The 13,662-nt window shown below is 44.4% G+C and overlaps 2 protein-coding genes across 7 annotated transcripts in view; one reads left to right on the top strand and one right to left on the bottom strand.

Annotated features, from left to right (window-relative positions):
- Prmt7 (protein arginine methyltransferase 7) overlaps window positions 1–717 on the bottom strand; it is a 52,751-nt gene extending 52,034 nt beyond the window's left edge. For 4 of the 6 annotated variants that reach the window (XM_029563952.1, XM_008833993.2, XM_029563953.1 and 1 more), the window contains exon 1: window positions 578–717. The gene's annotated coding sequence lies outside the window, so the exon portion shown is untranslated. The remainder of the gene's footprint in view (window positions 1–577) is intronic. The other 2 variants (XM_017798383.2, XM_008833983.2) reach the window with 1 other exon arrangement.
- Window positions 679–11,464, top strand: Slc7a6os (solute carrier family 7 member 6 opposite strand). The gene is made up of 6 exons (XM_029563977.1): window positions 679–958; window positions 1,045–1,320; window positions 6,252–6,455; window positions 8,290–8,410; window positions 9,075–9,725; window positions 9,922–11,464. The coding sequence occupies exons 1-5, from the start codon at window positions 767–769 to the stop codon at window positions 9,194–9,196; spliced, it is 915 nt and encodes a 304-aa protein (XP_029419837.1). The 5' UTR covers window positions 679–766; the 3' UTR covers window positions 9,197–9,725; window positions 9,922–11,464.
- The last annotated feature ends 2,198 nt before the right edge of the window (window positions 11,465–13,662 follow it).

The raw sequence follows: 13,662 nt of genomic DNA on the forward strand, positions 1-13,662 counted from the left end.
TCCACACACACACACACACACACACACACAATTTGGATCAACTGCATTTCCTTCTTGCCTTGTCGCTAGGATAACACTCTTAGAAATGCACTGGGGGCCACTCCAGAGTTTAATCGGAAGCACAGCTATGCCGGGTGCACACTTTAACAGCACTGCTCCAAGCAAATGTTGTAAACAGACTGGTTTCTAAACTATTCGTAACAGACTAAGACCGGAGAGTCATCAGTTTCCTTAATCAGTTCGGCATCCGAAGGCTGCGTGCTACTGAGACCCAGGTTTGTGCGGCCGCAGCGAGCGCCAGGCGAGGGTGCTGCGACCGAGGCCCTGAGGTAGAGTCGGGCACGCCCGAGCGAGGACAAGCACCCATGTGGACAGCTGAGGCCAGGCAAACCTCGACTCCTGCGTCGGCCAGGGCGCTCCGTGCCGCTCCAAGCGAACTCTGGAAAGGTCCACAAGAGACGAGTACCCCAGGACCCGAATGTGCCCACACCAGGCCCCTCCGTTCGAGCCCTAGGGATGAGGCCAGCACCCAGCACCCAGGCACGATCGCACCTCCCCAGCATGCCCAGCACCTCACCCGCTACGGAACAGCTCCACTCGGCGCCAGGGCCGCAGCCATCTTGCCGCAGCCAGCGTTGGGGGGCGGGGGGTGGGGGGGGAGCTCAGCGCGCAGGCGTACTGTGCCACGCCGGCGCGGCTCTGGGCGGAACTGGGAGGAGATCCCGTCGCACTCCGAGCCTTCTCTCAGTGCTCCGCGACAGTCCCTATGGAGGCCTGCAGGCCTGCGGTGCTGCGCGTGAAACGGAAGCGCAGCGCGGAGCCGGCCGAGGCGCTTGTGCTGGCCTGTAAACGCCTCCGCAGCTGCGATGTCGACTCGTCGGCCCAGGAGAAGCCAGGGGGGCTGGAGAAAGCGGCGGAGAACAAAGTCTTCCAGTTGGTTGCTACAGTGCACTCCCAGGTATGGGGCGAGGTTGGAGTCTGGACGGTCTGAGGCCGCCCTCCTAGAAACTTCGCTGACTGCGTCACCCTTCTGCCGCCCCCCAGGAGGACCCAATTCAGCCGCTGGTGCGGGCTGCCCTGCGTCCGTCCAGCAACAGCCAGCAGCGTATCCGCCGCGACCTCCGTGCCTCGGTTCGCGAGGTCCGGAAAGAGGGTCGCTACAGGATAGTCTCCAGCCACCGATCCTCGGGGACCCCTGGCAGCTTGGAGTCTGAGGGCGAGCCGGGGAACGCAGAAGTTGTCGGGGACACAGGCTTCCAGCTGTTGGACCTGATCCACGAGGAGGGAGACCCAGAGGCCGCTGTCACAGACTACTGCAAAGTGAGTAAGCACACCGTTGGGCTCTAGGCGGACCCGGAGTCTGCGCCTAAAGGCAGCACGGGTAAGGATAGATGATCCGCCCTGCAGTGGCCTCGTTTTACGGATTGGATTTTTGTTTGTTCGGCTTTATGTTGTTGAGACAGAATTTTGCTAGCCCTGGTTGACATGGTACTACTGGTTATGTACCCAGGCAGGCCTCGAACAGACACTGCGGTCCTCCTGCTTCAGCCACCGCAGTGCTGGGATTACAGATGTATGCCAACACCTTTCGATTGGTTTTCACATGACATGTGTGCTGAGACCTATGCAGTATTGGGTATTGTTTTTAAGTTATATGGATATAGCAGTGAAGACCTAACATTCAGATAGGAGAAACAAACATAAAGTAGAATCCAATATTAAATGATAAGAATTGTGTGAGTGGGGAAAACAAAGTTGAAAATGTGGTGTGGTTTCTGTGAACGTCTTACTGGAAAAAAAAAGACATTTGAAAACCAGGCATAATAACTCAGGCTTCAAATACCAGCACTCAGGAGACTGAGTCAGGATTGCTTGGAGTTCAAGGCCAGGCTGAGCTATAGAGTTGAGACTGTCTAAAATTTTATTTATTGGTGAAGACTTGAAGGCTGGACATTGAGAATACACCTCCCAAGCCTAGGGACTACAAGGCCAAAGGCCTTCAAGGTGAATTTGTCTTGTCTTTACAAGATCGTTGTGGTTGGAGTCCAGTGAGATGAGAAAGGAAGGAATTGGGGTTGAGGTGCTTTCACTATACCCTGTGGATAAGGGCAGCCTCAGAGATCCATCTGCCTCTGCTTCCTCCATGCTGGGATTAAAGGTGTGTGCAACCACACTCAGCCTAATTTTTCAAAAAATAATTCTATTTTTTTTATTCTACTTATTTTTACTTTATGAGTGTTTTGCCTGCATGTAAATGCACTCCAGGCATGTGGTGCCCACAGAGCTAGAAGAGGACACTGGATCCATGTGGATGCTGGGAACCAAACCCAGGTCCTTTGCAAGAGCAGACAGTGTTCTTAACAGCCATCTCTCCAGCCCCTTAGTTGACTTTTTTTGTTTGTGGGGTTTTTTGGTCTTTTGAGACCCTGTAGCCCCAGCTGGCCTGGAACTCACTATGTAGACCAGGCTAGCCTTGAACTTGAAGAGATCAGCCTGCCTCTGCCTCCCTAATGCTGGGATTAAAGGTGTGCACCACCATGCTCGGCCTTCTCCTTAATTGCTTTTAAAGTTAAAAAGAAAATTAAATTTTAGGTGGGCTTCCCTTTAATCCCAGCACTCCAGAGGCAGGGGCAGGAGGATCTCTTGGAGTTCAAGGCCAGCCTGGTCTACATAGTTCCAGGCCAGCTGGGGCTATAAGGAGACAAAAAAAAGTGTGTAGGGGGCATTAAATTTTGATTGGGCATGGTGGCATATGCCTGTATTCCCAGCACTTGCGTGGTAGTGACAAGAGAATCAATAAGTTCAAGGTTATCCTTACCTATATACTGAGTTTGAGACCAGCGTGGGCAACAGGGCTGGGAAGTGGAGAACGACGGACAGAGACATCAACCTAAAGTCAATCTGTGGCCTTCATACACGCCTGCACACACAGGTGAACATACATGAGCATATACACATACCACACACAAAAAAAAACTTATTTAAATTTTAATTCAAAATGAATCATTAAGCAAACATTATTTAATTACAGTGCTAGCACAACTGGGCCTGATATCCATAGCCACATCTTTCACCCAAATTAATTCTAGACTGATTTGTGAATGAGTTTGGCTTTGCAGTCCCACAGGCAAGCCCTCCACCACTGTCCTGTATCCCCAGTCCACGTTACATGTTTTTAAGTAAACCATTGTTCAGAGGAATCAAATCAGTTAACAGGTCATTAGATTTTATAAGAAAGACTAGATAAATAGTAAACAGATTTTTCCCAATAAAGCAGTACATACTCTATATCACAAATTTTTATGCTTGCTAAAGTAGCAGTGCTAGCAGCTGTGATTAAATTCCATGTAGGTCTTTTGGTCTTATGTATAGCTTTGCATATTGAGAATTTTGAAAACTGATTTTTATTTAGAGGTTGTGTTAGGTTTTTGTTGCTATGACAAATGAGGTAAATAAGGAAGGAAGAATTTATTTTGGCTCACTTTTTCAGAGGTTTTCGGTCCATGGTCAGCCTGCTCCATTGCTACGGGCCTGTCCTGAAGCAGAACATCATGGCAGCAGAATTATGTAGCAGAGCAAAACTGCTCACTTCATGGCCAGCAAGTAAATAAATAGGAACTCTAAAAAGATTAAAAAAGTTCTTTGCTTTTTATCTAATAATCCTACCCCTAAGATTTAACCTAGGGAACTAATTCAGCAGAAGTAAGGTGCTATAGTATATTAATAAAAGATAATGTTGATTTACTAAGTGATTATGTCAGGTACTATACTAAGTAGGTAAGTTTTCTACCATCGGGCTACATCTTTTAACTCATTTAATCCTCACGAACACAATGGCTTAGATATTTTTATCCTCATTTTTGAAATGCAGAAGTTGACATAGTCATTGCAGTACTACTTATATTTGAGAAATAGACATGCACAACTACCTGGAATATTAAGATTGATAACCTTGAATATTAGCAATATGGGAAATACTAGTCTGTGTTTAATAGTAGAAAATATTCTATATAACAAAATATGAGTAAGCACATACACGAATATTAAATTTTTCTGCAGAGGCCAACAAGATGGCCCCCAGCATGTAAAGGTGCTTGAAGTTAAGCCCAACAACCTGTTTGAGTCCTGGGACCCACATTGTAGAAGAGATCCCATTCCCAGAAGTTGTCCTCTGACCTCCATGTGTGAGTGCACACACGCGCACACACTGTTTCAGTTCACTTTCTGTTGTTGAGATAAAACACTTTAACCAAGAGGAAAGTAGGGGGCTAGGTGTGGTGGTACGAACCTCTAGTCCTGTTACTAGAAAAGTAGAGGCAGGCCAATCTCTGTGACTTCCAGGCCTGCCTGGTCTACGCAGTGATTTCCAGACCAATCAGGGATACATAGTGAGACCCTGTCCAAAAAACAAAACAGAAGCAACTCGGGGTAGGAAACAGTTTATAGGTTACAGTCTATCGTTGAAGGAAGTCAGGGCAAGAACGTGAAGCAGAAACCATGGATTTCTTACTGGCTTGCTCACTCAGGGTTATGCTTAGCTAACTTTCTTATACAGCCCAGGAGCATCTGCCCAAGGAATGATACTGCCCACAGTGGACTGGGCTCTCCTATATTAACAAGACAGTCCCCCACAGACATGCCCAAGGGCCAGTCTGACCTGGACAGTCCCTCAATTGAGACAACCTTCTCGTGTGATTAGGCTGTGTCAGGTTGACAGTTAAAGCTTAGTAAGACACATACACACATAAATATATTTTCCGAAATAATTTTTCTGCCAGGTATGGGGGCTTATGCCTATAAACCCAGCATTTAGAAAACTGAGGCAGGATGGTTGCCATGAGTTCGAGGCCAGTTGGGCTCCATAGTTCCAGGCCAACATTCTGTTATGAGAGCAATAGAAAGTTTAGAAAAATACAGCAACTTAAAGAATAAGGGGGTATAGATCAGGGATAAAGCAGTTTGCCTAGCATACACAAGACCCTAGAAAGTGCCCAGTTTACTCCCAACACAAAAGTAACTAAAGCTGGTTTGTTTACTTCTGAATATAAAATTCTATTAGAAATTTTTCTATTGGTCTTACGAATTTAATGGCTACATAATATGCTAGACTCAGGGTCAGGCCTATGAGTAGGAGCCAGATCTTCAAAAACAGCTTTGAGTGTGAGCAAAAGCATACACAAAAACTTGTATCTATAGTTCCTTTGTGATGTTGAAGGCAGGGAGAATTTCTCTTGATCTGGATCTTTTTATGACAGTATCAGACTCCCATGTAACTTGGCCATGGACATTTCTACATTTGTTATATCTGGCTTAATAAATGTAATAAACTTGATGTCCTATGATATACCTGTTGAGAGGGCTATCTACAGCATATCCTTTTAGCTTCCATACCAACCTGTGCTACCAGAGGCCCTTGACAATGGAGTACATCTTATTTGGACCAGTTCTTTTCTGGGAACTTTGTTTTTTCAAATTATCAGAAAGATTATAACTGAGTCTAGTTTGTTATTAAATGCAGGATTGTCTTGTCAGTTAGGGCTAGACAAATGATGGATTGTAGTAGGTTTCACCAGGCATTTTCCTGTGGAATTCTGGATCCCCCAAGGGAAGAATATTATGCCAAAGAGTACTCAAGAAGATCTGCAGGAGCAGTTAGAGACTAGAAGTGCATGGGGATAAGAATCATGAATACACTGCCTGTAACCCCAGCACTCAGGAGGCAGAAGCAGGCAGATCACTGCATTTGAGGCTAGTTTGGCCTATAGCAACTTCTAGGCCAGTCAGGACAACACAGTGAGACCCTGTCTCAAAAATAATAGGAGCTAGAGAGATGGCCAAGCGGTTAAGAGCACTGGCTGCTCTTGCAGAGGACCCAGGTTTGGTTCCCAATACCAACATAGCAGCTAACTAATTCCAGGGGATTCACTGCCCTCTTCTGGATCAGCGGTAACAGGTGCACTTAACATTTATGCAGGCAAAACACCAAAAAAATTTTTTTAAAAATAATAATCTTGCTGGGCACATGCCTTTAATTACAGCACGGGAGACAGAGGCAGGTGGCTCTCTGAGTTCAGAGCTAGTCTGGTCTACACAGCAAGTTCCAGGCCAGCTGGGGCTACAAGAGCCTGTCTCAAAAAGACTAATAATAATAATAATCTTGAATACAGCATAGAGAACTATAGCAGAACTTCTTTCATCTAATCCTTGGAACATCAGTTGAGTCATATCTATTTCATCTGTTTTCTTTGCAGACATCTGATCCAGATGTAATCCTCTGCAATTCTGTAGAGTTGATCCGTGAAAGACTGACTGTATCTGAGAATGGACCAGAAGTGGGGCACCAGCAGGAACCAAAGCATGATTATGTGTATGATATATACTACATAGAGATGGCCACTCCTGGGTGGATTGAGAACATCCTATCTGTGCAGCCCTACAATCAGGAGTGGGAGCTGGTAAGGGGGTCCATAAGGAGAGGGGCATTTAAGTGTTTTCATTTTGTTTTTAACTTTTTAAATCACATTTTATTTAGTGTGTGTGCCACAGTATATGTCATAGGACATATACAATTGTCATAGGACAATTTATGAGAGTCCTTTCTTTCCTTCCACCATGTAGATTCTGGGGCTCAAACTTGGTGCCAAGCACCTTTATCCACTGAGCTGTCCTGTCATTTTTGGTTTGGTTTTTTTGAAGACGGTCTCATGTAGCCCAGGCTAGCCTTGAACTTGTGGCACTCCTGCCTCCAGCCACCCCAGTACTGGGATTAAGCATGTACACCTGGCTGTGGACTGTACTCGTGATTGCCATTTTTCCTTCTTTTTCTTTTTTCTTTGTTTTTTTTTGTTGTTGTTGGTTTTTTTTGTTTGTTTGTTTTCACTCTTTTTGAAACAGGGTCTCCCTGCAGCCTCAGCTGGCCTTGGAACTCACTATGTATACTAGGCTGACCTCGAACTCACAGAGATCCACCTGCCTCTGCCTCCTGAGTGCTGGAACTAAAAGCATGTGCCATTATACCTGAATTTCTCATTCTTTCTTAAAAGGAAAAATGTATTTTACATGCCTTTTAGAACTCTAAAGCTGGGCATAGTGGCACACACCTTTAGTCCCAGACTCTGGAGGCAGAAATGGTTTATAATACTGTCTTTACTGCCACCTGTTCTTGGGAGAGGGCTATGTAAGGATTTATAACAAAATACAGACAGAATAAAACTAGACAATAACATGAATGAGAACAACTTTTTTGTTTTGTTTTGGTTTTTTTTTTTTTTTTTTTTGCCTTTTGGGGGCTTCTGCTTTGGTTGACTCCAGATTGGCAACTGAAAGCTTAATGGAGGCTAGCCTAACTCAGAGATCCACCTGCCTCTGCCTCCTGAGCGCTGAGACTAAAGGGGTGCGCCACCACACCCGGCTCTGTTTTGATTTTTGTGTATGCTGGAATTAAAGGCACATTCCACCATACCCAGCCTCACCATTATCTTTTTAACAATATTCAGGGGTTTGTTTTTTTTTTTTTTTTTTTTTGGTCTTTTTTTCAGACAGGGTCTTCCTGTGACCCCAGCTGGCCTGACACTCGCTATGTAGACCAGGCTGGCCTTGAACTCAGAGAAATCTGCCTGCCTCTGTGTCCTGACTACTGAAACTAAAGGGATGCACCACCACACCTGGCTTTTTGTTTTTTTTTCATTTATGCATATGCTTGCCCTCTGAAGACAGAAGGCATCAAAATCCCTTGGAATTAGAGTTACAGACATTTGTGAGTCACCTAGTATGGGTGCTAGGATCCAAACTCCAGTCCTTAGGATTGAGCAGCAAGTGCTATTATCAGCCTCTGAGCCATCTCTTCAAACCCCCAATACTATTATTCTTTTTTAGAGAAGCACCTTATCCTCTACCTGCATTTTTTCACATGCCCACCCACCTTCTACCATTGTGTGGTCTCTACTCCTGCTTTTCTATATTTCTTACTCAGAAGGTTTTGGTCCTAACCTTTGATATTACCTAGTCATTACCTCTCTTGCCTGGATATCCTTCAAGAATTTGAAGATGGTGGCTACTAACTCCTCTTTACCCTTCATTTCCCTCTAATAAAATTGGACTATGGTATCTGAGGGAATTCAGTTACTGTAACCCCCTCATAGCCTGAGATTACCCAGTCTCCTAAGTACAGTCAAACTAATTTGTAGTCTTCCTTTTTTATGCGGTACCTTTACTTGAATATCTCTACGCTGGTATGCTAAAAACTTGCCCCAAAGAGCATAACCTTCATGTTTATATTGAGATGTTCAGGTGAATGACGATCAGCAACCAGAAGATACTTATGAGGATGAAGATGATGAGAACAGTGAAAATAATTGGCGCAATGAGTACCCAGATGAAGAAAGCAGTGATGGAGATGAAGATTCCAGAGGTGGGTAGCAGCCTAGGTGGGGAGAGGTTGATAGGGTCCAAGATCAAAGTAAAGGTATAACTGATGAGTATGCTACAAATGGCTTTCTCTTTCCAGGAGAACTGCTTGCTGGGCGTGGTGGCATAGGCCATTAATCCTAGCACTCAGGAGGCAGCAGCAGGTAGATCTCTTGTTAGAGGTCAGCCTGGTCTCCATAGCAAGTTCCAGGCCAGCTGGGGCTATAGGACAGCCCTGTCTCAAAAAGAACCCCCCCAAAAAATTCAGGAAAACTGCTGGGGTGTAATGTCAGTCAGGCTTAGGATCTAATTCTTAGTTATCACTTTGTATGGGTCTCAAGTTAAAATTATTTCACTTCTTGAGCCTCAGTTTTCTCTCCAGAAAAGGGGACAATACTACCAGTATTTGGGATTGTTTCCTACTTCCATCAAGAACACATTAACATATTAGCTGGCTCAGTGGGTTAAAGTGACTGCTGCCAAGCCTGGTGACCCAAGTTTGATCCCCAGAACCCTCATAGTGGCAGGAAAGAACCAACTCCTGCAAGTGTCACACTGTGACACTCACTGGCCTCCCTCCCAACAAACATGTTAAAAAAAAAAAAAATTGTTTATTGAACAAGTATTTTATAATGCAGAATAAAAACCAGCTCTTTATCTCCTTCTAGGCTCTGATGACAGTCTCAGCGAGGAGGAAAGAGGCAGCAGGCAACTGGTGTGGAACAAGTACCCTTTGGATGTACAGAAGGAATTTGGCTATGACAGCCCCCATGATCTGGATTCAGACTGATGGTCTGATGATATTCATGAGCTTCTTTCACAGGCCCTTAAAGGCTGACAAGTGTCATGGGGCCTGATGATTCCTAATTGAACATATGGAAAGAAAAGCTACCACCCCAGCACAATGAAGACTTAAGCTAAAGGTGTCTTTGCCACTTAGTAGGGTTCCTTGGCCTCAACCAAAAGTGGTAAATGAAGTCAAGCATGCTGACTAATGCCTGCAATTCTAGCACTGGAGAGGCTGGGGACAAGAGGAACACTGAAAGTCCAAGGGCAGCCTGGACAAATGAAAGTTCCTTCTACTTCCGGACAGATGTTTTCTGTGGCATCCTACCTCTGCTGAGCTTGAGGGGAGGAGAGGCTCTGCCTTCATCAGCAGTATTTGACTTTCCCTGATCACCAGGCTGTCTGGATCCAGTAAAGCCTGTTCCCTTTGATGGAGGGCATCTATAAGGACAGCAGTGGCTTCCTTGCATTTCCATAGCCTGGATAGCAGCAGCTATCAGGACAGGAAGTAGAATCTGCCAGAGCTGTGGGAGGTTCCCTATTGCAGACACTGATAATGGTTGTAAATGCTCTCATCCTTTGGCAGTGGTGCCAAGAAACAGTATGCATGTGGTATTCTTTAATAAAAATGCATTTTTAACGTGGAAAAAAATTTATGCATATAGTGTCTTGCCTGCATGTATGTAAGTGCACCCATGTCATACAATGCCCACAGAGGTCAGATGGGAGGTTCCCTACTTCAGACACTGATAATGGTTGTAAATGCTCTCATCCTTTGGCAGTGGTGCCAAGAAACAATATGTATGTGATATTCTTTAATAAAAACAATTTTTTTTTTTTTTGAGACAGGTTCTCCCTGTAGCCCCAGCTGTCCTGAGACTCACTATGTAGACCAGGGTGGCCTTGAACTCACAGAGATCCACTTGCCTCTGCCTCCCAAGTGCTGGGATTAAAGGCGTGCACCACCACAACCGGCTAATAAAAATGAATTTTTAACATGGAAACGAGATTTTCAAATCTGGTTACCTTAGGTATTTTCCCCACAGAAAAAGGAGAGGTTAGTGAGAGCAAAGTTTGAGAAAGAACATCCTGAACATCACTTGCTGTTGAGAAATGTTTACTATTTATAGTACTCATTAAAAACAAATTATAGTTGTCCCTCCATATAACATGGGTGGTTGGGTCCAGGACCGCCTGTGGATACCCAAATCCACAGATGCTTAAATCCCTTACATAAAATGACAGTATTTGCACATAATCCATACAGATCTTCAGGTTAAAATCTAATACAATGTAAACACTATGTAAATTGTTGTTGCACTATGCTATTTGAAGAATGACAAGAAAACTAATTTCATACATGTTTAATAGCCCCCAAATATTTTTGATCCAGTTAATTCAATGGATGCAAGACCCACACACGGAAGACCCACTGTACTTACCAACAGAATCAGTTTTGTTAACAGAACTTGGAAACTCTGTCCCTACTCCTAAATCCCAGCTGCCTTAACCCTAGTAATGGGTTGTTCTGGTGTAGCATGTCCACTAGAACTTTCCACAATGATGTTTATATATGTACTGTACAGTTGTAGCCATTAGCCACATGTGGCTGCTGAGCAAACATGATGAGCACAAGGGGATGGAGAGATGGCTCAGTGACTAAGAGCACTGACTGCTCTTGCAGAGGACCCAGGTTCGAGTCCCAGCACCTACATGGCGGCTACAAACAGTCCTTAACTCCAGTTCCAGGGGAATCCAAAGCCCTCTTCTGACCTCCGTGGCACTGCACGACATGGGTGCACTCACATGCAGGCAATATGCTCATAAAGTAATGAAAATAATATTTTTAAAAAATGATTAGCACAACAGAAAAACTAGTTTTTATTTGGGGTGTCTTGAAATAGTCTTTGTAACCCAGACCCTACCTTATAGCCTCCCGAGTGCTGGGATAGGTGTGAGCTGCTATACCTGGTTGGGGTTTTGTTTCATTTTAATTTAGCTACATGTGGGTAGTAGTTACTGTAGTGGACACTAAAGGTCTAGGGAAATAACATTTAGAACCTTCAATTCAGCAGATGCCCTCTTGTCCTGTGATAGTTCAATCATATGGAAAAGTGAATTAACACAGATGCCTTCCTCCTAACATTTAAAATTGTTTTACTTGGTGTCTATTTTATAAATCTTTACATGGAGATGTAAAAGTGATAAAATTTTGTGTATTCAAGCTCTACTATTGCAATTCATCAAACCAATAAACGACTCCATTTTTTTAGTTCTGAGTATCCACAAAGGTACAATTCAATGTTGCAAGTAGTAGTCATCCTGGTCTCCTTGTCAGCATGTAAGCAGAACTAAAAACCTATCTGTCATCATAATGTGCTCAGTACTTATGTGTTCATCAAGTTTCGCTAACATTAAAGGTCTGACAATTTCACCTGGCATGGTGGTACATGCCTTTAATCCCTGTAGAGGCAAGCAAGGCCAGCCTGGTCTACAAAATGAGTTCCAGGCCAGCTGGGGTTACAGAGAGATCCTATTCTTTAAAAAAAAAAAAAAGGTCTGACCATTTCACGAACTGTACTTACTGCAAAAGGGGAACTAACTCTACCATTGCAAATGGGATTAGCACACCAGGAGATAGAGTCCAAGACAAAAACCTGTGGGAACTGCACCATGAAGCTTAAGTGCTGTAGGAAGTCTGGCTTCTCTCCCACAGAATGGGTTCCTGGGAGAAGCCATGTCCAGCTCAGAGAGAAAGAATGTTGTCACAGTCCAATGATGATAATATGGCTCACTAAGCAAGTATCAGGGCACCCTGAGTGTGAGGCCTTTCCTTCTCCCAGAAACCGCTGGAGGGCAGCAAACTCCTGGGATTAGCTATCTGCCAGAGACCACTAAAGCCAGGGTCAGGGGATCCTCAAGACACGCACACTCTGCATAAAGGATTAGCTCCAGTCCTCTGGGATGGATGCCAGCTTGGCTCAGACATGAATCATGTTTGTATGGCTTAGGCAGGTCAGCCTTTATACAAGACTCCTTGTCACCAGGCAGGAATTTACAAATCCCCAACCCAGGACAGTAGGAATGTGCCCCCTTGTTCTCACAGATGCAAGCCCAGAACCAAAGGCAACTGTGACTGCTTCTCTAAGTCTTGATTGAACAAACATATATCCAAGGTTACTTCTTTGCAAATAGGGCAGTTTGGTACATTAAAAGGTATTAGAAGAGAAGACTGCCTCATAGTTCTTATCTGTACTGTTTACCAATTCCAAAAGCTAAAGACGAGATATCCAACGGGGTATGCTGAAACAGGTTCTTCTGTATCCAAGATAACACTCAGGGCATCCTAGGAGAGTTGTACAATCCAATGTAGACATCCTGCCCACGAATGAAGATCCAATTAGGCCAAGCTTGCTGCACTGGCCTCACCTGGTGGCCCAACCTAATCACCAGAATTAGTTGCTTCCGTCCTTTGAACCAGACTGAGGTTGTAGTATTTTTTCTCCTAGAGTCTTCACTGATCTCCACAGGAAGAAAATAGAAGATCTACAAGTACCAAGCCCTTTCTAAGACTGCAATCTTATGAGACCTTGGGCAATGAAAGTCAGGCAGAAGTGTACTATTTCCATGACCCAAGATGGCTCAAAGTATAAACAACGTCTGGTGCCAAGGACAGAAAAGGAGGATGCAGCCTAGTGTGGTTTTCAGAAAAAGAAAATGACCACTTCCAGCACTGGGTGAGTGTGCTTGGATCTGCACAGCAGTCCCTCACACAGGCCCTTACAAAGAACAAGCTTATTTGATGACAAGATCCATGAGATGTTCTCCAAGTTACTGACAACAGATGGAATTTAGGTGATTTACTTGGATTCCAGAACATTTCAGTCCTCCTAAAGTTCATACCTGAAATCCAGAGATTTACTTTCTATCAACTAGAACAAAGACCTAAGGTCTAAATGAAGGATTATCCTTCAAAATAGTATTACCAGACTTCTGACTCATGAAGTTGCTCATTTGTCCTGCTGGACCTGAGCCAGATGCTAGTAACATGTGATTTATCAATGTAAGTAACAGGTACATGATTTAAACTTTCCTTTGTTTTTGTTGTTGAGAGGGGGTCTTGCTACGTAACCTTAGCTGGTCTGGTACTCAACTATGTAGCCCAGGTTAGCTTTGAACTTTCAGCAATTCTCCTACCTCGGCCTCCTGAGTGCTAGGATTGCAGGGGTTGGCCACTATACCTAGCTCTAAAAATCCTTAAAGTTCACCTTTATGGTAAGACTCAACAGAAAATTGAGACTTAGCATAAAATGCATTGTCAGAAGAGCTAGAGAGATGGCTCAGCAGTTAAGAGCACTTATAGCTCTTCCAGAGGACCCAGGTTTGGTTCTCAGCACCTACATGATGGCTAACAACTGTTGGTACCTCCAGTTCCAAGGGATCCAACACCCCCTTCTGGCATCCGCAGGA

The sequence above is a fragment of the Nannospalax galili genome, unplaced genomic scaffold, assembly GCF_000622305.1.
Source record: "Nannospalax galili isolate Female #2095 unplaced genomic scaffold, S.galili_v1.0 scaffold410, whole genome shotgun sequence".
Classification (NCBI taxonomy): Eukaryota; Metazoa; Chordata; class Mammalia; order Rodentia; family Spalacidae; genus Nannospalax; species Nannospalax galili.

Coding starts and splice junctions, on each gene's coding strand:
- Slc7a6os (XM_029563977.1), top strand. CDS start 767: ATGGAGGCCTGCAGGCCTGCGGTGCTGCGCGTGAAACGGAAGCGCAGC. Junction 959..1,044: donor TTGCTACAGTGCACTCCCAG/GTATGGGGCGAG, acceptor GCCGCCCCCCAG/GAGGACCCAATTCAGCCGCT. Junction 1,321..6,251: donor CTGTCACAGACTACTGCAAA/GTGAGTAAGCAC, acceptor TTTTCTTTGCAG/ACATCTGATCCAGATGTAAT.